This window comes from Anser cygnoides, chromosome 4, assembly GCF_040182565.1.
Source record: "Anser cygnoides isolate HZ-2024a breed goose chromosome 4, Taihu_goose_T2T_genome, whole genome shotgun sequence".
NCBI classification, from domain to species: domain Eukaryota; kingdom Metazoa; phylum Chordata; class Aves; order Anseriformes; family Anatidae; genus Anser; species Anser cygnoides.
In genome coordinates, this window is record NC_089876.1 from 1,975,087 (window position 1) to 1,998,385 (window position 23,299).

The 23,299-nt window shown below is 43.9% G+C and overlaps 1 protein-coding gene and 1 non-coding gene across 2 annotated transcripts in view; both read left to right on the forward strand.

Annotated features, from left to right (window-relative positions):
• Window positions 1-1,457: 1,457 nt before the first annotated feature.
• The window catches only part of LOC125179703 (uncharacterized), a 33,201-nt gene continuing 11,359 nt past the window's right edge, over window positions 1,458-23,299 (forward strand). Inside the window, exons 1-4 of the mRNA XM_066997063.1 lie at window positions 1,458-1,584; window positions 13,110-13,244; window positions 15,595-15,790; window positions 22,835-22,900. Coding sequence (XP_066853164.1) covers window positions 1,501-1,584; window positions 13,110-13,244; window positions 15,595-15,790; window positions 22,835-22,900 — 481 coding nt within the window. The 5' untranslated portion in view covers window positions 1,458-1,500. The remainder of the gene's footprint in view (window positions 1,585-13,109; window positions 13,245-15,594; window positions 15,791-22,834; window positions 22,901-23,299) is intronic.
• On the forward strand, window positions 14,092-14,162 carry TRNAG-GCC (transfer RNA glycine (anticodon GCC)). Its single transcript has one exon. It is a non-coding gene; the product is annotated as a tRNA-Gly (tRNA).

Sequence of the window (23,299 nt, forward strand, 5' to 3'; positions counted from 1 at the left end):
TTGTTAGAAAATTAATAAAGAATTTGAACAGCTTCCTGTATGATGTGTAAGTGATAAACATTCAGAAAACCCTTCCTCCTCCCCTCTCTGCCTGTGAATTGCTCTTCTAAAAATAAAGGGTATGACAGAATTTCTGTATTGTATGACAAGAGAAGCCCTTCAGTCATTTGCAGCTGAGAAAAGCAAATGGCAAGCTTTCTCACAGATGACATTTGGAACTGTTATTAGCACTACAACGTACGGGCTAAATTCTGCTCCCCCCTGTACCACTGTAATTAGGGAAAAATGGCACTGAAATCAAACAGGCTATTCCTTGTATTTCGCAGTAAAAGCAAGAACGGAGTCTGCTTCCTGCAGAGGTATTTACTTTTTTGTTGCTGCCTCTTATCTTCCTCATTCAGTTTTCCCAGGCACACACCCTTATACGATTTTTTTTTCTTAGTTTTCACTTGTAAATTACTAGGCGATGATTTTGGGGATGTGCATAAGCAAGGACTAGGATGGGCTGAGAGCAGCAAATTTAATTTCGTTTGTATTAGGCGATGGGTTCGGATATAAAGCTGCATTTTCTTGTCAGCATTTTAATTCTTTTAAGGCATGTTTTCCTTGATGTATTTGACTGCTCTGATTTATCCAGTACTGAAAAATAATGCCCAATTGGCTGCAGAATCAACAGAGACAAAAACGAGCATATACTGCCCTTTGGGAGATGTTACACTGGATACATGGCAGATAACTGCTGTGAGGAGAATAAATAACTTGGGAGACAGAAAGTGTCACAGGAGCGCCTTTATTTTTTCAGCCTATCTCAGCTTCCCTCTGCTTAGCAGGGAACGAAAACTGGCACAGTTATTTATTGTCTAATACGCAGCGAGGTGGACAGTCTGAATCTATATCCAAACGGACGGCTGGATGTATTGCTTATCCCATCACCAGAAAAGCTTAATTGCTTTCGAGAAGGAGCTCGGTAAGTTTATGAAGATTAAACCGAGCTCTGCGCGTGGATCGCCTGTGGCACGCAGGGTTGCCAAGCTTCAGCCAGCGACCCCCAGACTCCTCCATGGCGCTGAAGGAAGGTGTGTCAGCGCTGTGTCACTTCAGTGACCCGCAGCTTTTGCTGCTCCTGATGCTTTAGAGGAAGGGTAAGCCGAGCAAGCACAGCACCCTGCTTTTGTGGGGACATTCCTCCTTTACTAAAGCAGCAGAAACATCACGTATCACGCTGGGCACCAGCAGCGACAGCACTGTGGCTGCGTTAGGTGAAACGTGAGGCTCTGCTTTCCTCCGTGCCACCCCAAGGGAGGGCAGGAGCGACAGGGGATGGTGCTCAGTGACACCCAGGCCCGACGGCGGCCATGACACAACTCCCCCCATTCCCCCCCCCCATCCGGGCACCGCCATGGCGCCCTCCCAACGGTCACCGCCGCCCGCCGCGCATGCGCGGGGAGGGGGGGGGGGGCGAGTCCCTAGCGACGGGGCTAAGGGGGGGGGGGGGCGGCCATGGCGGCGGGGCCGCGCCGGGAGGAAGAGCGGAGGCAGCAGGAGGAGGAGGAAGATGAGGAGGAGGAGGAGCAGAGGGTCCCCGTGAGTACCCGCACCGGGCTGTAGGGGGGTGTGGGGAAGGGGAAGAAGGGGTCTGGGGGGGGATTTGGGCTGGTTTCGGTGGTGTTTGTGGTGCTCCGCGAGGGACGGGGGTGGTCTGGGGGCGGCTGGCTGCTCGCCGTGCCCCGCAGAGGGGACGGGGGACACGGCCCCCGCAGGGCACCTCTCCTCCTCCCCCTGGGCTTAGAGGGCTGTGGGGGGCCTGATCCTTCTCCCCTGCTGCCCTTGGAGGAGGGGGGCTCGGGGACTTTGCTGTGTTTGTGCCGCAGCACTGGGTGCGAGGGGGGAGCTTTGGAGATCCGCCGTGTCCCACCGTCTCCAGCGGCATCTTCCTAAACTTGCACCTCGTGGGAGCTTTGGGAAGCTGCCTGTGGTGTTGCACGTTTGTGGCGCCTGCGGTTCCCCGTCCCGCTGTCTGCTCGGTGCTTTGCAGAAGCAGAAAGTGCTTGCGGCACCTGCACGTGTCCCCAGCTTCCCAGGCTGTTGGGAGGCAGCTTTGTGCTGGGTGCTGGGGCAGCTGACGTTGGATGCTTGGGGCCGGAGATGTTCGTGGGTGTCACGTCCCGATACGTGTACTAGGAAAGGTATAAAAGCTCAACACAAACGTAAAGCTGCAAGGATCTCACGGTGATCGCTCCAGAGCTTCACCCTGGAGCTCTGAAGGACCCCCGAGGTGCCACCACCAAGTGACAACCCGTGGTAGGTGTCAGAGCGATTTTTGCAGACTGAATCGTTAAGGTTGGAAAAGACCTCCAAGATCACCTGGTCCAACCGTCAGCGTGCCTTGGGAAGAACCACGGATTGGTACAGCTTCCCATCCTATCACAAAAACTAATAGAAACTAAAATAAAGAGTGGAGGCGGTCATATGAGTAAGTATGGCACATCCAAAGCAAGTCCAGCGCCAACAAACACGTGAACACAGGGGTTCAGATGGTGTGGTTTTAATTTGGTGTCTGAAAGCCTTTTGGTGAAGGACCTTCACCGTGTGTTTTCAGGAAACAACCGAAGAGAAGTTTTTTGTGCGATGGTGTGTTTTTGTATATATTTTATTAGGAATGAAGTTCATCTGCATGCTGATTTACAGACGGACAAGTCTCATAGTTAAATTTGTGGTACTCGGTTGTATGTGACGGTACAGACCAGTGAACTTGCCTCCTGCTTCTTATTTTGTCTTCATGGTATTCATCATAGCTCAGTTCGGTTTGATCCGTTTTGGGTTTCATGTTTTGTTGTTTCACGGTGGCCAGTGCTTCCTTCTCTGCGTGTGTTTAGCTCTGAGGTTTAATTGCTGCTCTGACAACCAGAGCTCAGGCCTGGGAATACCAGATGGAGCCGAGCCAAGCCTGTTATCAGAACGCTACCTCTGTTGTGGGTCCAGGGGATGCAGGTGCAGGTAGGCAGGAGGGCAGCTGGATCTTCTGGTTGTCCCAGCATGGTTGCTCTTACACCTTTATTGCATGTTTTTGTTGCAAGAGATTATTTTACCTATACTGTCAAGTGACAGAGAGAGACTAATGTTGAAGACCCATGATTGTAAGGTGTAATTCCTAGGGCTGTGATTTCGTGAGTGGCATACAAATCAGGAAGTCTACATCAAAAGAAGTAATGTGCTGCTGTGTCCTGGTTGCTTCTTGTCAGTGCTGTCTGTTCTGATAGACAAAAATCAATGCAGTTAGGCAGTGGGCTGTTAACTGCATTCAAAACTGTCTTAAGAAACATGTAGACAACTCTTACCCCAAGTTTTTGCTTGCTGAAGAGAAACTGGGACTGTATCTTCCTGCTGAAGTGCCAGTTTATGCTAATTTAAAGATGTTACGGAACTGCTGGCATTGGACTGTAAGAATGAGAGAAAATTCTGTCACCAACATAGCGCTACTCTTTACTGTTTATGCTATTGTTTTATCAGTGAAAACAGTTTGGTTTTAGTTTGTTTTTGATTGTGAGGATGATTTAAGCAAAGTTTTTATCCTCAGTTTAGTTAAACATACGTGTTGCAACTGAGATCCAGTAGGATCAAGGTTGTGGTTCTTGCTCTTACGCACTGTGTGTTAGTGCCTACGGTCTGTAAAGTCCATCATTGATTGTCAGAAATACTTATTTTTTGCTTTTTTAACTGAAGTAGAAACATCATATTAGGGTACATCTGACATGGTGCCTTTTACTTCAATGGTAATTTAGTATGGAAGCGATAAAGGAACGAGCATTTTCTTAAAGCTCAGATGACAGATGATGGAATACAGGTTACAGCTCTTGAAAGCATCATCTACAAAAAAATCTAAAACTCAGAGATATGCGTGGCATTTTTACTGATGCAAAGCAGTGAGTATAAAGAAGTTGTTGACCTCATTACTGAAAAGCATTCAGGAACACTGCTAAGTGTTCATGCTGGAGTTAAAATTTGGATAGTAAGCAATTAAGGGATTTTTTTCACAGGAATGGCGCTAAGATGGATTAACTACTGTACGAGAAACAAGCAGTTCTGAAATCTTCAGGTAGATGCTTAAACTCTATTTAATTCAAATAAAGACAAAATGTAGAAGAGCTTGATGCTTGGAGGAAAGTTCATTCTAATTATTCGCTGTTAGATTGCTGAAGAGTCTGTAGTGGTGTTAACAGATGTCAGGAACTCAGTGTGTTCTTGCAACTGTAAATCCAAAATTAATTAGTTCTGAATTAATAGGGTGGTCCATGTTCAGTGCCAAAGAAGTGGGATAACATCCTAGTTTCATGTAAATCTTCTTTAGCTTCAGTGCCTGGTCAAAGGGCTTGTGGGCGAGAGGCAGTGCTTGGGGCAGGGGCGGCTCATGACAGTGACCCCTTGGGGGAACCAGCCGGCTCTAAGCCCATGGGGATGGGTGGGTGCTGATGGCACAAACTGGCCTCTGTCGTCTCTGAAGAGCTGCGATGACTGGGAGATGTCTGCGATAGCTGCAAAAAGGGTGATGCTACCCTCTCGCAAGAAGGGCAGGAAGGGGGAATCTGGGGAACAACTAACCGGTTAGCTTGGCTAGCTCTTCAGACCCGAACTGGTGGTGTTCCTCAGGCCAGTCCCTGGCCTGGTGCTGTGTAATGTCACCACTGATGACCTAGGTGGATGGGGTGAGCACACTCACATCGAGTTTGTGGATGACAGCAAGTTGGAGGAGTGCATGATGTGCTGGAGGACGTGGATGCCATTCGGGGACCTGGCTGAGCTGGGGGAATAGTCCAAGAGGAATCTCATGAGTGTTTGAGGAATGAAAAATGTGGAGTCTTTCTAACTGAAAAGGAAAATCCCCATACTGGAGATCCTTCAAAGAGGAACCTGAGGACCTGGCGGACACCAAGGTGAACAGGGGCTGGTGGTGTGCTCTCAGCAGTGATGCAGGCCTGCCGCTTGCTGGACTCTGTTAAAGAGTAAGTAAAGCGTAAGTAGCAGCTGGAGGCACCTGTGTGTTCCCTCTTCTTGACCTCACCAGGTCCTGTCACCTTTTTTGCCACTGCAGGAGAGGTGAACAGAGCCGCCTGAGTTCCCTGGAGGCCTCCAGGACAGTCGGGGCTGGAGCATGTGGTGCGTGAGGAGAGGCAGAGGAGGCTGGGTTCAGTTGACCATGTCCAGATCTGGCCTTGAAGTCCGTGCTGCTTTCAGCAGGAGGATGGACCTTGTGATGTCCAGAGGTCCCTTGCAACCTCAGCTATGCTTTGATGACACAAATAAAGCTGCTGCTTCAGGCGTCAAGGTGCTTTACAGCAATCAGCTTTGAGTGCCTTACAGTGTGCATGGTTGAGGTGTAACAGGGAACAGAGCACGTGCTGTCAGCCTTGGAAGCCTTACTTTTGTAGGAAACTGGGTGAAAAAATAGGCAGAAAGTGACTAATTTTGCCCCTGTCCTTTTGGGACAATCCATAAAGATGTTATAACCTTGCCTGTGAACTATTATTTTTAAAAGATTCACAGTGCTGTGCTAGCAGCCGTTGCAATGTCAGTGCCTATTGTGTAAATACACAGATTATCCCCCTGGAACACGTTTGGCACACCCTGACAGCTCACTGTGTTGTGAGTTTTGCCTTGCATTGGAGATGTGTGCTGGTTGACGTTGCCTTCAGGCCAGAAGGGAATGGCATGGGCCTGAGAAGTACTGCTGGCATACCAGTCCTTATCAAGGAAACTAACACAAGCTGTTTTGGCTGTACCTTATCATACCTGACAACGCCAAATCATTGTTACATTCTTCGAATCCTATTCTCGAAATCCGCATTACTTACAGGTATGCTCACAGATGAACCTCTAGTACCGGCTCATTTGCAGACGGTGGGAATCTTGCTGTTGATTTCAGTAGCTGCGCGGAAACGCTGGCAATTTTCATACAGCTTGTGGTGCCGGGCTTCTGGCCAAGAACAACTCTGATGTAAAAACCTATTCTGCATTTGAATGAGGAGCGAGACTGCTTTATGCTTAGTATTCTGACACACGAAGCAGGTTTGATACGGACTGTAAAGCCACGACAAATTGTTGGGTTACGCTGGAATAGCCGTGTTCCTGTAGCATTCACGGAGTTCTGCCTCTGCGTGCAGCCCTTGAAGTGCTTTTGCATGGCAGCTGCTTTGCTTTTCCTTGACTGTCCGTTACCAGCTGATAACTACACCGTGGAAGGAGCAGGGCAGGCGTGACACAGCGTGCCCTGTGTTCTTCGTGTCCTGGCAAAACCGATTTTTTTAATCCTCGGGCATGGCTGGGTCTGGTGCTGTGCTCACACCTCCCTCCTTGAGGCTCCCCAGGCGAGGGAAAAAGCTGTGGAAAGCTAGAATCAGGTATGATCTGTGACAACTTAGAGCCTTTACGGCTCTTCCCAAATAAAACTTGAACGTAAACTAATGGATAAATGTGAACAAGGATCTCTTAGTACACAGCGCAAGTTTTGCAGCAGTGAAGAAACCTCCAGCGAAAGGATTTCAGTTGTAGATGCTCTGGGTGCAATTATTCGGCACACGTGCCTGGGGTTTCTAGGGTGGGGATTTTTCTGCATCTGAATCAAAAAACAGTTGTGTATACAGATGGTCGAATTCATGTTTGTCTGAAATATGAAATGTTGCTTGTCCAATTATTCATTAATTGTGTTTGTGTGTTGTTTGCTTGTTTCACCACGAGCAGCAGGTGATAAAAGCACAAAAAGGCAAGAATTCAGAACAAACTGTTTGTAACTAATGGAAATGAGTTAAGAAAATGTCCAAGTGTGACTTTTGTCGAGAAACAATTTCAAACCCGTTGAGTTAGTCTTTGAAAGGGTGAGTGATCTAGAAGTGATGGTGTTATGACTGTGTCTTGTCAGTGGGGTTTGCGATCTTGGGGTAAGCTAAGGAAGTACGCACCACATTTGGAAGGCATTTCAACTGCAGTTCTTGATGTTTTTCCTGGCTCATTCCTATTCAGTATTTTCATTGATGAATTAATTGCACGATCAGTGAATGGCAAGTCCTTGAAAATAAGTAGCTAAAGCTATGCTGGGGAAAGTGGCAAGTGCTCTGGAAGATGGTGTCAAAATGAGGAATGTTCCTGAAAAACTGAAGGGAGGTCCTGAATTTAACAGTTTGAAATGTAACAAAGGCAAGTTCAGAGTGGTTTCTGTCTCTAGCACTGTTGTATGTTCACCTTAATTTGGTGCAGACACTTGCTGATGCTGGAAGAGCTGCCCCTGAACCCCACTGCTTGCTCTTGCTGGGTTGATGACTTTGCAGCTGCATGTTCAGCTGGGTAAGGAAACTGACACACAGATTAATCCTGAATTAACCTGGCCATGTATCGTTGATTTTTAGGAGGCAGTAATGAGATGAAATAAAGTATTTTGAAGAAGTTACAGTGTGTTTCTGATGTTTGGGGAAGATCCGTTTCTTCAAATTGCTCATCTAGGGCGTTCTGTTTCCTACGCCTCTTCAGATCTTTGTTGTGCTGTGGTCTGTTGTAGGATATTTCTACTGGGGTATTTTTGGTGATCAGTGGGTCAGAATAAAGTAAGCAGGCACGAGTCTGGATATTCAAACTTCCAGTGGTCCAAAACAGAGGAACCTTCCCGTTTCTTTCCACAAAGCGTGGCGTCAGTTAAGCATGCCAAGCAGGAGCCGTTCCTGCCATGCAAGTCAATGGCACCGTGGGGCGTGGGGGTGGCTGGGGTTGGTAAGCTTTATTTTCGTCTTTCCTTCTCATTATGTGTTTAGCAGCACAAGCTAACTTTTGGATTGCAGGAAGAAAAACCTGGTTACATTTTCTTCATTTGAATTTAGCGATGTGGAAGCCCTCCGAGATGATTATACTAATTTACTCAATCCCGACTTATTTTTTTTTTTCGCTTGCAACTGCTTCGTTATGTGCCCTGGTACACACAGTGCTAATATCTGGCAGATCTGTTCCATTGTACCGTTCCTTTAATATTGCTCTTTGCTATGAGGATTAAAACCAAAATAATGAAACAGAAAGTGCCGTTTGCACGTTCCCTTTGCTTCCCTCCAGCTGCTAACGCACGAGGTCCGAGTGACTTGGCTGGCTTTGAAAAGGAGAGATTATTTCCCTCGCGGAGCTCTGCTAATGTCACGTCAGGCTCCTCTAAAGAGCGATGCTAAACACGTGGCACGGCTTTACGCACGCAGGAACGAGAACCTCCCGCTGGTAAGCCTGTGGGTCTCCAGCCCTGAGCTGGGGCGTTTGCAGGGCGAAGACAAATCGGGTTGGGAGGTACCAGGAAAAAAAAATCCCGCAGCGTGAGAAGTGCTTGGGTTGAGGAAGCTTTCCTTGGGGGTCCTGGTGCTTCGGTACCTCGAGCATGATTGGCTTGTGATTCTCTCTGGTTTTAGAGTGTAAAATTTGGAAAAGTGTGGCTGTGGATGTACGCAGTTGTGTAAAAAGCTGCTTTTTCTCTCTGAGGGAAGTTTTAAAGGTGCAAATTCATGAAATCTTCCCAGAAAAACTCTGACTTGTTTGTGTCAGAGTAACTAACGGTTTGTGAGACCCCAATAGCTCTTGATGGATGTGATTCTTTTGGAGATACGCAGCTGAACTATTTAAATAGCAGCAGTGGAATGGATAAATGTACGGATAACTGATAAATGGCTTCAGTGAGCATCTGCCAGGTGGGCAGCCTGAGGCTAGGACAGTAGGATTGCTCCTTGATTTGTAGAGCTTTTGACTTGTTGGGTGGCTGATTTTCCAGGGTTTTGCCTTCCAGGACAAATCCATCAGTTACTGACGATAACTGTTTGTTTCACATGGGGTACCTTGGGTGTCGTGCTATTGATGTTTTCTGAAGAGCGTGTTTCAGTGGAGAACTCCTGACTATTTATATTCCTTTCCCAGTGGTCCTGCTTCATTTTTTTCCTCACATTCAAATCCTCTTCCATCCCAGCCCCTGGTAGTTTTGCAGAAAGATCAATGATTTGTGGGCATTTTGAAAAGAAGTGGTGTCAAACAGCTGGAAATGAGAACTGGGCACTGGTAGAGTGGGGGACCAACAGCGAGTGTTTCTGGATTTTTTTGTCATTTTTAAATTTCTTTTTGCCTAAACAAAAAAGGTACTTTGCTTGTTTGGATCAGGGAGGTGCATAATGCAAAATAATCGTGTTTGGACTCATAATAATCATCTTTTGGACTCTCTGGTAAGAGGCAGGCAAGGACAGAGGAAGGCGCAGAGCATCACAGGAGATGTGTGCAGCGTTGTGGTCATACCACGCTACTCCGGGCTCAGCTCTGGCATTGATTTGTGGTGGTGTTGTATACGTTAAGGTCTCCGTGCCTGGTAAAAGCAGGATAAATGTTTATCACATGCATTCTAATTAGCGCCAAGAATCAATATTTGTGATACAGCTTTGGGTCTTTGCACTGTGTATGTAGGTACTTTTAGCAATAGCGGTGCTGCTTTGGCTCCTTGCTCTCCTGGGTGAGTGATTGAACCTAAGTAGTTCTGGGTGTAATTGTGCTTGGGATCTTCTAGAATATTACTGTTTGTCCTAAATGCATCATAACTCGTTAGTGCTTTCGCATATTTTGAGTGTTATTTGTCTTGTGGCACGGTGACCAAAATACATCACTCTGTGTGCGCTGAAAGTATAAAGAAGAAGGGTTAAATTCAGATTCTGTCTGTAAGATTTAATGAAATTGTCATGTTTTCTTTAGGTTGTCAGACAACTTTAAAAAAAAAAATTTTTTTTTTTAAAAATCTTTGTAAGCAAGTTAATCAGTGGGCTTCGGGAGGTGAAGGATTCTCCTCGTGTGAAGTGGTTCCTGTGGCATGTTTGTGGGAAGTCTGCAGTGCAACTGCTGGAGCACAGAGAGAGGATTTTAATGTAAGTGGCTGGCAGGTATACAAACAACGAAAGGATTTGGAGAGGGTTTGCTCACCATAGGCTAAAGAAGGTTACTTTAAAGAGGAGCATGAAGAGTAACAGGCACAGTTCAGGCGTTTAGTCTTTTGTTCGTTGTGTGCATCTCGAATGCGGTCATTGCTCGTGCGTTCTGCTGTCCTCTGGAGCCCTCACTCAATTAGCCACGCGGAGCACAGCTAAATAAAATCAGTACCTATTTTGGGGGGAATTAGTTTTCTAAGCGCAGTATGGGGCCCCTACCTAACGCTATTAATTTCCAGCTAGATTAATAAAGTCGCCCTTTGTTGAGGATGCAGAATCAAATTTTCAATAGCAGGCCTTAATTAATTTACCAAATAGCTCCTGGAATATTTAGCATTCGGAGCTGTTGTCACGTACACTTCAGTGCCACTTCTTTTAATGACTTGTGTAGAGCGAACAATAAAAACTAGGGGAATGCAACAGCGATTGAATATATGCAGCGATTGAATATATGCATACAGGCTACAATTATTACCTTTAGTCTTGACACAAAGCCCAGGGAAAGCCTTTCTTCTTTTTGTGCAGGGAATTAATTTGGAGAAGCGTAGGAGAGCTGCTCCTCCCTGCCTGTGTCCCCAGGACAGCAGGGCAAGCTCCTCGGGGCTAAAAGGGCTGCCCTGCTCGGCGTGGGTAAGGCTGCACAAAAGACTATGACCACTGCTTCACCTAGTGGTTTCTGCCAGGCTGAGGCTTGGTTCCGTCCGTGTGGATCACGGAGCTCCTGTCATCTCTAATTTTAGAGCTGTTGTCTCTGAGGGTGGGGAGCTTCATCAGCATTGCAGCGACGCTTTCAAGAGAAGCTTCTTTTTTCGCTTAAATCTTCATTAAAGGTGCAGTGACGTGGAAGGCAAGTCCTCGTCAACAAGAATCAACATCTCTCCGTTGAGTGCTAAAGCTTGTTTAAACGCAGACAAAAATTTTCTTGCTGTTCCAGGTAATTTTGGGGTGCTGACCTACCCAGAAGCAAGGGGTGCTCCACGTGGCTGTGGGCTGTCAGTGCCACGCTGCACACCCGCGGCTGCTCCGGGCAAAGGAAAGCTGCATGTTTTTGGGTTTGGTGGTGCTGCTGCGTGGAAGAACGGTGCCAAATTTTGGCAACTGTCCTCCTTCCAAAAGCTAAAAATTGTGAGATTGCTGCATGGAGTTGAGGTTTGTGTAGCTGCAGCTGGAGAAGATGCAGAGGCGTTGCCCCAGAGATGTTCTTTAGTTTAAACGCGTGCATTTGAGCAAGCGATGTATTTTAAAGGAAAAATAAAAATAAAAAAAAATAATTAAAAAAATTAAAAGGTCCCCGGGGCAAACACTTTAGAGGTAGGAGAGGTTCAGCTCTGTGTCTTCCCAGACTTGGTAGGGGTGGAAATGTGCCGTTCCCTGGAAGTTTGGATGCCTGGTAATTGGGATTTAGAGGGAAGGCCCAAACGCATGTAGGTGACAACCCAGCCTGGTTTATTTTTTGTGGATGGACCGAAAGTGTTGGTGTGCTTTGCGTGAGAAATCATCTTCAGCTGAGATTCTGTAGTAAAAAGTTGTCTCATCTTTTTTAAGTTCAAGCAGTCACATTAAAAAAAAAAATGTCTTAAAAGCTTTTATTCATTTCCTTGTCGGCTTTTTGTGCATAAGAAGAATTAAACAGAATTCAGGTGTAAATTTAGGTGATTTAGTCGGTATTATCCCTGGCTAAAGAAAGCAGTCTTAAATACTGAATTTTCAGTATTTTTTTTTTTGCTATGTTTGCGTCTGATCTCTTCCCTTAAAGACATTCATATTCCGTGAAAACTCTGGCTTGCTTTTCAGGCTGCAAAAGGTACTCGGTCAAATGTAGATCTGTGCTGCTGAATGGGAATTGGCGAATGAATGTTAGACCACTTTGTCAGAAATACATAACGAAAGAAAAAGTCGCCGAAGGGCTTTGCAACTGAAGGTTTAGATCCAACAGTATTCCAGTTAGGTGTGTAGAGGGAGGGCTTCCAGGAAATCCTTTGCTTCTCGGCAGCCCTGTCCTTTTCTGAGCGTGTCCCTGCCTACTTCAGCCCTTCATCCCCTGCCCGGGTGATGGGCCCTCATCATCCTCCTGCCCAGCTCGCTCTGGCTGCAGCGTTCTTCACTAAATACACCTCCAAGGGTGGCTGAGCTTTAAAAAAAATTTTAAACGTTTGTTATTAGTAAGTTAAATTGGAACCAGAGTTGGCATGAGGAAGAGTATGAGGGCAGGGAGGTGTATTAAAGGGGTAGGAGAGCTGCAAGCCCTTCTGGTTGGGAATTCACGTCAGATTGCTGCATTAATAACCTTACCCGATATTCACCAGTGCTAGTCTCCAGATTTTATTTATTTATTTATTTTTAAGCTAATAATCTGCTTTCCTTGGAACACTTTTCTTTTGGCTGAATCTGGGAGTTGCAAACGTGTCTGTCTTCACACTTGTATACGATTGTGCTTGGGCCTGGCTGAGGAAGGCTGTTAGAGTCGCTGGGGTGGCAGGCATGGGATGCTCTGGGAGAGAAATTTGTTTCTGACTGCAGAATAGATTCCTCTGCTACCTCGAGGGAAAAACGTCACAGCTGCTTTTCTAGGCAGAAGTCCAATTTAACTTCAGTTCATGTCCTCAGAGTCAGGTAGTGCTAAACTGTAATATAGAGATCATCTTGTAGTTGCTTTAAGGTATTTACATAAATTGCCTTTAAAAATTGAGTTAAAACAACTTAAATTGAGTTGGTAACACTGATATAAATTAAAAGCCTTCTGTTTTTAACAAAAATAATATAAAAATAACAAAAGACTATAAAAAGAAGTCTGCTGTTAATAAAAGAGACAGGACAAATGTCAGAATGATTTTGATCTAGACAGTGAGTTTAGTGTTTTGTGATTTACTCAGAGCTGCATGTACGTAGGATGGGAATGAGAAGTAAGTCTCGGGCCCTCAAAAACAAGGGGCTAATGTGCAAAAAATTACGCTCTTTTGGGACTCTGCATGGAATTTTGTTCGCTGGCCAAATCCACTGGGGTGGATGCCTAACTTCCAGCATTACGGATGTCTTGGCTATTTAGTATATTTAATTGTCAGTTTACTTAGGTATGTATGCATGTCGAAATACCCAGAAATTTTCTGCTTTAAAAATGCACGTTGTTTCTTTCAGCCTATTGCAACAACTCCACCGCATCGTCGTTGGAAGGAGGAATCGCTAAGCCAGAGCAGCAGCGAGACCCAGGCATCGGCTACCAGCGGCATCTCCCTAGGAGAAGCGATACGTCAGAGAACTGCCATTAACCAGGTACTTGCCTTGTGCTTTTTTTTTTTTTGTCACAGTTGAAGGTTAATTATGTGACTTAAAATAACACAAAGGGCTTTACCTGTATAATTCAGGCCTACCCCCCGTAAAGTTCGGTGTTTCTGTACGTTGGAACTGCAGAACTACAGGACTGTTGTAAAATCTGTCAAGTTGTCTAGCTGTGATCCAGGTGTTACAAACCTTTTTTACATATACAGTGTTCAAAACCGAGTCACCAGTAGTTCAGCTGAGAACGTACCTGTGCTGAGGAGAGGGGGGGTGACCTCTGTTTTCTGGTTATTAACTTACACAAATTTTCCAGTATAATGTTTTCTGCATTGCAGCAGTGATGTGTATCCAGTTTGCAATTCACTATAATCCCGATCCTGCTACTCCTTCTAAGTTGTCAGATCAGTCTGCCTCAAAATACTGGATTTGGCTGTTAGCAGAGAGCCATGCTTCAGTTCACGTAAAGTGTGACTACTTCTAGACCCTAGTTTTAATCACGTTCTTGATTTGATTAAGGAAAATTGTACTCGCATTGCGATGCAGTAGTTCTATCTAATGGATACGCTGCTAAATATTTCAGTACTCCAAGAACTGCATAAGATCACAGTTTTTTGGAAACAAAATTTCTCATCAACTCAGAGTTCTCAAATGGACTATAAAGAATCTTGAGCGAAGATGATAGCTCCTGTAGTAAAATCCTGATGTGAAAAGCAGCTTTTGATACCTTAGCAGCGTTTCAAAAGGCAGAAGAACCTGCAGCCATTATGCAAAGATGCTACTTCAGTAACAACTGAGTTTTAGCGAGGTGGTCGGTTTGTAACAGCAAAACACAGAGCATCTGGCATTGGTGGTTCAGTGGTAGAATTCTCGCCTGCCACGCGGGAGGCCCGGGTTCGATTCCCGGCCAATGCAGAAACGCCCAAATTTTTGTGCCAAGAAGGCCAGCAGCATCCTGGCTTGCATCAGGAATAGCGTAGCCAGCAGGAGCAGGGAGGCGATCATAGCCCAGTACTCAGCTCTGGTGAGGGTGCACCTTGAGTGCTGTGTTCAGTTTTGGGCCCCTCACTACACGAAGGACATCGAGGCCCTGGAGCGTGTCTAGAGAAGGGCTACGAAGCTGGTGAAGGGCCTGGGACACAAGTCCTGTGAGGAGCGGCTGAGGGCACTGGGGGTGTTTGGTCTGGGGAAGAGGAGGCTCAGGGAGGCCTCATTGCTCTCTGCAACTGCCTGAAAGGGAGGTGTAGGGAGCTGGGGATCGGCCTCTTCTCGCAGGTAACCAGTGATAGGACCAGAGGGAATGGCCTCAAGCTGTGCCAGGGGAGGTTCAGGTGGGGAATGAGGAGACATTTCTTCTCAGAAAGAGTGGTCAGGTGTAGGGACGGGGTGACCGGGAGGTGGCGGAGTCACCGTCCCTGGGGGTGTTCAAGGGAGGGTTGGACGTGGTGCTTGGGGACGTGGTTCAGTGGGTGACAGCGGTGGTAGGGGGGTGGTTGGACCAGATGAGCTCAGAGGGCTTTTCCAGCCTTAACAACTCTGTGTGCTCTGTGTACTTCTGCCAATTTACCAGGACACTTTCTTGCTCATATTAATGTATATGTAATTATGTTATATATGCTCAAGATAATGGGTTGCCTTAAGTGATTGGTATTCTTAAGTCTTTACACCAGATAGGTCTGTACCTTTTCTATAATTAAAAAGTATCCATTTAATTACTTCCCCAGTAATCCCAATGCAAATTCTTTAATGAATTACTTGAATTGACGATGCACCTTTCCAGTTGCACGTGAACTGTATGTCTTTTTCTGTTAAAAAACAAAACGAAGGGTTGGCTAGAAGTCTCAGGCACTATCTGTGTGAACTCAGAACTTTCATAACTAGAATCTTTTCAAAGTTGAATTGGTAAGTGCTCTGCTTGTTAATCCCCAGTTACAGAATGCGAACCACCTTTACTATACAGTGTCAGGTACTGTATTGGCCCAGCATCCTGCAGAAGCATTTGTCTTCATTGGGGTTGTCATTTCTAAGTGAGAGATTTCATTCTGGTTTGGAAAAAAGTCTTCTATATTTGTAGGATTTGGAGATGGAGCTCAGTTTCTGAGAAGTGATGGAAGGCTGGTGAACAGGTAGTGAATGCTGAGAACTCAGACCATGGTGAGAACTGACAGTGGACTTCGACAGTTCACTAGTGCATCATGATTCGTTAACAATGACAACTGAGTATTTGTATAGAAAATACAATCTAGAATCAATGGCTTCACTATTTCAAAACCTAGGCTTTAATTCCTTGGAAAAAATGTCTTAGAATTTTCTTGATGCACAGTTTAATCTCCCCACTTGTTCTTAGGAAATTGAGTCGTGGTATCAGCTTCCACCAGAAGTGGATGCCAGCCGATTAACTGCTGCCTCGGAGACGAAGCTTGGCCTGACTTGTGATAGAAATGACCTGACGGAGTTCCCTACGCTGGAGGAAGGAGTGTTGTCTTCAGCAGAAACATCCAGAAGGCAGTATCCTGGAGATACATCACGTGGCTTACTGCTGGGTATGTTCAACTCGGCATCTTTAATCTGCTAAATGATTAGGATTTTACTTTTCCTTTCAAACCAGTCCTCAGCTTGGATTTGACTTCTTCTTGTGAGAAGTGGTGTTCACAAAATATGTTCTGTGTAATTTTGTTGTCAAAGCCCATCTTCAAAATGAGATAGAGAGCTTGTGTGCCTTCCCTGGGTCTTTTAATAGGTGAACTGATTATCTTTGTTCTCAGGTAAAACTGTAGTCTTGTTTTCCTGGAGAATTAACAGTAAGCTGTATTCAAGTTAGAAATTTTGGGGGTTCTTTTTAGGTGATCAGATATTCTCTTTAAAACCTGTTTTAGTCATAAATCTTTGTTAACTTCAAAACAGTAAACTAGATGTAATTGATAGCTTCAAAAACTTTGGTGTGTACATATTTGTACCCGTCTCATATATTCAAGCTACTGTGTACTGCTTCCACCTTTCTCTGCTTTTTTTTGTTACAAAGCAATCTCCAAATACAGTTTAAAAAAGTTTTCAGTGGCCCTTTATAGAGGTACTGTATAAATGCTGCTGCTCTTTAATTAATTGGTATTTGTATTCATTTGCAGATAAGAGGAAAAACTGAAGAATTTTAGCTAGAAGTACTGTACTACTGCAACCCAAACTATCCAGATAAAGGGATTTGCTCATGTAGGAAGTTAGTATAACAAAGACTACCTGGAAGGGGAAGGTGATGGTAATTTTCAAAACGTCTGAGTCAGCTGATGTCCACCCACTCGCTCTGTTGCACTCAGAACCACCAACTTTTTTTTTTTCACCTGGTGGTCTAGCTAGGATGCACTAGCCTCTGTGTTACAGACCAGCTATCAAAACTATCAAGTTCTGGTTATGGGGTGGTGCTTTGCTGTATTCTGCTGTCCTCTTGGGCTAACAGGAGGAGGCACCATGTATATAAAATGTTGCAGCCTTGTTACCCTCCTGTTTTCAGGGCACAGGATCTTCTGCTAAATAGCCTTCTGTTCTGGTGCTTGCATGTGTGTTCACAACCAAATTCTTACTTCATTCATATCAACATTAAGGTTTTTGTTACAAGTCCTTAAATTTCTGTCTTCAGACAATACCTGTATTGGGATGTAACACATTAAGGGAAAGAATCACTATCTGTCTTAAATTGGTCATTTGGGCCTTGCCGTGCTTTTTCAGGTGGTATATTCTCCTCAGTATTGTTAATCATAGCGAAGATATGAAAGCTGCGTGCAGTTTATAGCTTTATTACAAGCATTGTCATTAAGAATGCAGTTTCAAATAGAAAAAACCTGAAGGGTGTTAAAGCTAATGTCTGTGACCATCCAGAATAATACACTAATGGTAAATACTTAGTTTTTGCATCAACTGATTATAACAGCTGTCAGTTTTCTGACATAATTTGAGGCTTTCTGGCTTGGTGTTTCCTCATACTTCAGCTTCGTGTTCTGTTTGTTGTAGTTCATCAATAAGTTTGTTTTCCAGCCATACTAGTGCTGGTGTAGCGATCTTCCAGACCATATAGTTCTGATTAGCTAATGCATGATGTGGCTGGACACTGCATATATTTCATCCTTGATATGTAAATGAAGAACACATGGAGTTGGGTTATCCCCACCAAGCTGGATACTGGGAAAGAATATGCATGCAGCTGTTTCTAGCATCCTGAGTGAGAGAATCATTAACTGCTGATTCGTCCTGTATTCAAAGTAGTTTTTGCTGCATTCAAGTACAGCGTTCTTCTGGCTGTATTCCTGTAGGACAGACCCGTTTGTTATAACTCCATTTTTCACAACGCATTTTTAGCTCTGCTAATACGCCATGACCTCTCACATGAGATATCCTGAGTGACTGATGGATTACATTTGGTAATGCTAGTGGGACCGTGCATCTATTATTTGGCAGTCATCTTTATTTCTGACATAAAGTAGCCAGATTTTCTGTTTCTCTGTTTTTTTTCTAATCTAATCTGATGACATGGTTGTATTGTTTCCATGCCTGGAACTTGCACCAGCCTAGATACAGATTTATTCATGGAATCATAGAATAGTTTGGGTTGGAAGGGACCTTAAAGGCCATCTAGTTCCACCACCATGGGGTGGTTCATTTACTTATTTTCTTTCTGCATTGAGTGTTTAGATAAATGATATTTTTGTAGCAATAGACCATAATTTATAGTGTTTAATATTCTAGTAGTGGTCCTAATTGCTAACGCATGCCTTTAGGTACAATTTATATTGCTGTCAGAAATATTTTTCAGTTTTAACGCCTCTGTTTTAGAAAAGATAAGTGTTTCTGTTGCTTTCTTTCACATCTAATTGCCACGGTTTAGTTAGATTGATTTGAGAGGTTCCAAAATTTAATTTTTGCCTTTATTCATTCCGTTTTACATTGATTTTCATCCATGTGGAGTCAGAATATTCTAATCCATTCCGGTTGTATGCTTTTTAGTTCACTGGCAGCAGTACATCTTTGAAACAGAAAACTTCTGTTAGTACCACAACATTATTCTCTGCATCTTAAGATGCAAGTGATACTACTATACTACTGATTTATTGAAGTAGTTTATAATTATCCTCAAAATGGTGGAAACAAAGACTTTTTTTTCAAATGATCCCCATTAATAATAGCACACACATCTGTCCCCCAACAAGAGGAACTAATTTCTCTTGGAAGCGGAGCCAACCTTGATTGGATCCATTTTTCTTTATTGCTTTTATTTGCTTGTATTTGCTCATTTTTTTTTGACTTTGAGCTGTGGCAATCAATTTATAAAGTATATTATACCTTGGGCCATCAACCATGGCATGAAATTTAACAAGAACAGTTGAATTCTGTGCTTGAGGTGGAGTGATGCTGGACGTAAGTACAGATTGGGAGACTAGTGGCTGGAGAGCAGCTCTGCAGAAAGGGATCTGGGGGCGCTGGCGGCAGTGGGCTCAGCGTGTCCAGCAGGGTGCCTGGCAGCCAAGAGCGTGTGTTGGGGTGCATCAAACACGGCATAGCCAGGCGGTCAAAAGAGGTGATTCTCCTGCTGTGCTCAGTGTTGATGCAGCCTCGCCTTGAATGTTGCGTGCAGCTCTGGGCTCCACAACATAAAAAGGATATTAAGGTCCCTGAAAGTGTCCAGAGGAGGGCAGCAAAGCTGGTGAAAGGCCTGGGAGGCATGTCCTGTGGGGAGAGGCTGAGGACACTGGGTTTGTTAAGCCTGGAGTAAAGGAGGTTGAGGGGTGACCTCTTTGTTCTCTGCAACTCCCTGAGGAAGGGAATGAGGGAGGTGCTCATCTTTTCTCACTGGTATATAGTGACAGAACGCATGGGAATGGCACAGAGCTGCACCAGGAGAGGGTCAGACTGAACGTTTGGTAAAACATCTTAACTGAGAGGGTAGTTAGATGCTGGAACAGGTGTCCCAGTGACGTGGTGGTTGCCTGTGCCTGTGTGTGTTTAAGAGTGTTAACCAAATGACTCAATGATATGTTTTAATTTTTAGGTCAGCCCCGAAGAAGTCTGACCGTTGGACTCGACCTTTGTAGGTCCTTTCCACTTGGAACTATTCTATCTTTTCCTTTTTTTGCATATGCACACTTAATAAAACCAAAAAGTAAAGGTAGAGCTAGGTAGTATATAGTTAACTGTACCCATATAGAATCGTCGAAGCATTCAGGTTGGAAAAGACCTCTAAGATCATCTAGTCCAACCTTTAATATTGTGTAAGTGGTTTATTTTCCTTTTCTGTGCTGTCTGTGGAAGACACAACTAGCCAAGAGTGTTATCAATACTTGGTTTCGTTACCCAGGCTAGAATGGTTTCCTTGCTTACCTTACTTAATTATTGCATTATTTTCGTTTATTGCATTTCTGTTTCCTTACTCATCCCAGTTACAGTGTTCAGCCACTGTTCAGCAGTCCCCCACCCATGCTTGTTGTCCATCGGTTGCAATGCTCTTGTTGCATTTAGGTGTAGAGTTCTGCTCTTAAATGCTGGTTCTTACATCACATTTGATCATGTGCTGTAAGTTTAACTTCTGACTTTCAGCGTTAGCTTTGTCTCATTTCCAATCAAATATTGTGCTTTTAATTTTCCCTGTGCAAACCTTTGTTGGTCTAGATGATGTAACAGTAAGTTACAATATGTTAACTTCTTGCATGCTGATAGCACTTATTTTTCTTTTTTTCTTTACTTCCATGGCACCCACCTGGACTTCTTTTATGCATATCCTTGCATACGCTTCTTGGAAACGCATTTCTTAACAATGCTGTTACTAAGCTTGAAGTGTTTCTTTTTGTACTGATACCCCTTAGAGGATCACTCTGCAAAATCAAGTGTTACCCACCTGTTATGTTATTATATTTGTGACTCACTTTTCCAGGATGTAGCTGAAATTGCTGAATAAAGCGGCTTCTAAGGCTGGTTTCACTACACCATCTTTTTTGTTCTTTTCATAAACAAACAAGGTAATTATAGGCAAATAGCATGATTGCTTGTGATATTTTAAAAATAAGCCTCTGTTGCTTCCAGTTAACGGCAAGTTCAGCTTGCAATTTGCTGTTCCTGTACCTGCTTGTGTGCGTGTTGCTCTTTGTGGTTGTTTGTTCTGAAGTTAAAAAACTGGCTCAAGGGGATGGAGTTGAAAGGGCCTTGGGAATAGCCTGATAAACATTTGTGGCTCCTAAGGGTTTTTTGAATTCAGTGGTGAATATACATAGATTTCTGTGAAGAAAACCAGGACAGAAGATGACATCTACCTGCAAATGCAAAACCTGGGACAAAGTTAGCTTTGGTAGAAGTAGTACATCTGTTGAAAGAACAGGAAAAATCCTGTGTGTGATAGAGACGCATAGAAGTAATGACCAAGCACATCTTTTTCCTTCTTAGAAACTTCAGGTAGCTTATTGTAAGTCTTGGACTTAGACTTTTGCCAAGACATAGACCAAAAGCAATATATTAACTATACTGAATGCTAAACCATTTTGCTATAAGCTTTTCTTCTTCTTTTTCTAAGCATCATGTTAGCAAGATGAAATGAGGTCCTGTTCTGGCATAACAGCACAGGCAGAAAAGCTGGTATGGCTGAATTAGTTGCTGGCTGCTGTGGATTTGGAGTGACTTTTGAGATGTTTTGGAATAAATGTTCTCCTTTATGAAGCAAAACACACTCCTAGCTTTCTCATGTTTGGGTCTACAGGTAACATCTCACTGCAATGTACACATACAGTGTCTGGCTAAAGTTAGGTAATACTGAATAACACCCTTTTTTTGTTTTGCCATGTGGGAAATTCAGGTTTAAGTCAGATATTAGGAAGTGGAAGGACACGATAGGTTAGGTATGCTTTATCTTTGACTACATCCTCATTGTAGGGTTAGTGTATTTAGTATGTTGTATAGCTTTTTGTCCACATTAGTTTGCAGAACTAGAAACCTTTTTATCATGAAAAATTTCCTGTTATTTGTCAAAGTTTGTTTTTTTAAATGCAAGATGAAATAGAAAGCATAAGGCTTTCTAACATGATACTTAAAGATCTAAGAATTCCCTATACTTCTGGCATCTTATTTACTGCTTTCTAGAGTGTGTTCCAGTAACCACAGCATTTCCTTATATAAGCTTAAATTTCCTGATCTGAGAGGGAAGGGAGCAACGTAAGCTATAATACTAATTTATTCCTTTCTCTCTTCGGAAGGTGTTTGAATCACCTTTTGGTGGTGGAAAGAAAAATCACAATGACAGTTGCATTGAAACTGCTCCTGCTACATTGTGGAACAGATTGACAAAGCCAAGAAGGTTTTGTTTTTGTTTTGCCTTCCTTTTTTATCTTCCACAAATGGCAGTTTGACTCTGGCATTCAGAATTGTCAGCAGGCTGTAAGATAATGTAGCATGCCCAGCTTTGCTTGTTCAGTGAATTCAACTGTGAGGAAGCTTTTGACCTTCAGAGCGACAGCAGGAAGAATTACTGTTTTGACACAAGATCCTCGAAGTGTGTTGTACTGACGTCACTTGCTGCTTTAAGCATCGAGCACCTGCTTCTCTGCCTGCAAAACCTAGGTTATGCCGGAGTGTAATGAGCCCCTAGATCATTGTAAGCAACCAAAATATGATAGCAATGATCCTTCTCCCTCTAGAATAAGTTACTGAAAAAAATAGAGTTCGTGCGCTGAAAGATTAGAAAAGGTTTAAAAAAAAAGAAAAAGAAAAGAGCTGGAAGGGAAAGAACATTTGACATGGATGGAGTTATGTTGTATAAAATATTTTTAGTTTTATAGCCTCAGTTAAAATTAATTTATTGAACTCCATAAGGGTGTTTCTGCAGGTTGCTGCAGGGGGCAAGCTGGAGGAGAGGGTTTCCACCAAGGATGCAACTGTGCTGAATCGCAACTGCTCCTTCCCCCTCTTTTCTCTTCCCCTTCTTCTCACCCTGCATGGCTTTGTTGTTCGTGTGCTGCCTCCAGGCACTGAGCACCAGCACCCTTCCTCTGAGTGAAGTTCTGGTGCCTGTGCAAAAAGAGGAGGGGGAAATGCATTCCTGGGCTGGGGTGGGGAGACTGGGGCTGTACCTTGCTGAGATTTGCTTTCATTGCTTTGGGTGGAGGTGGAGAACTTGCGGGCTCTTGTTCAGGATGATGTATAAGAGGCTGAGGAAGGAGAGAAAGAGAGAATTGAAGCAAAAAATAGATGTTGAAGCTATTAATGATCTATTTAAACTGCTTTGTACATCTTCTAGAACGCCAGCGATGTTGGATCTTGTCGATGCTCTCCGGAGTATCTTATCATCTGGGTTTGCATAGCTTCCGTGTTTTATGTTGGATTGTTGTTTTTTTTATATATATATATATATATATTTTTTTTTTATATATATGAACTGAAATCCTCTTAACTACCAGATTTCTGGTCTTGCATGCATACATACAAATGTGATTGAGTCACCGGTAATCTTCTCTTTTATTACACTAACGAGATCTAGCTCTGACAGCCTTTTGTGGTGAGGCGTGCTTCTCCGATCACTTGGCTGTTTTCTCTGATCCTCCCGTGGTATCTTCTTATTTTAGGGGTATCTTCTGAGTTACAGTTATCAGGACCTGCAAATGCTATTTCAACAGTAGCTTCAGCAGAAGGTAGGCGAGAGCAGTCCTTGTTACTACTTAGCAACAATTTTTCTCCTTGTATGTCTAGAAAACATGCTTGCCATTCTGGGTTCAGTAATGCTCTGGGCTCCTGTCCTGGCTTGTTGATCATGACCCCAAGTCATCCTCTAAGGTAGCCCTCGACTCTGTTAGATTTGCTAGGGTGCTTTGTCCCCTGAAACGTATGGCTGGACTTTGGTCATACAAAGATCTATTTCTATAACAAGATCTATATCTATTTATCTATATAAAGATCTGTATCTATCTATATTTCTGGGCTCTCTGGTACAAAAAAGACAGGGATCTCCTGGAAAGAGCCCAGCAGAGGGCCACAAAGATGATACGGGGCCTGGAGCATCTTCCCTGTGAGGAAAGGCTGAGAGGCCTGGG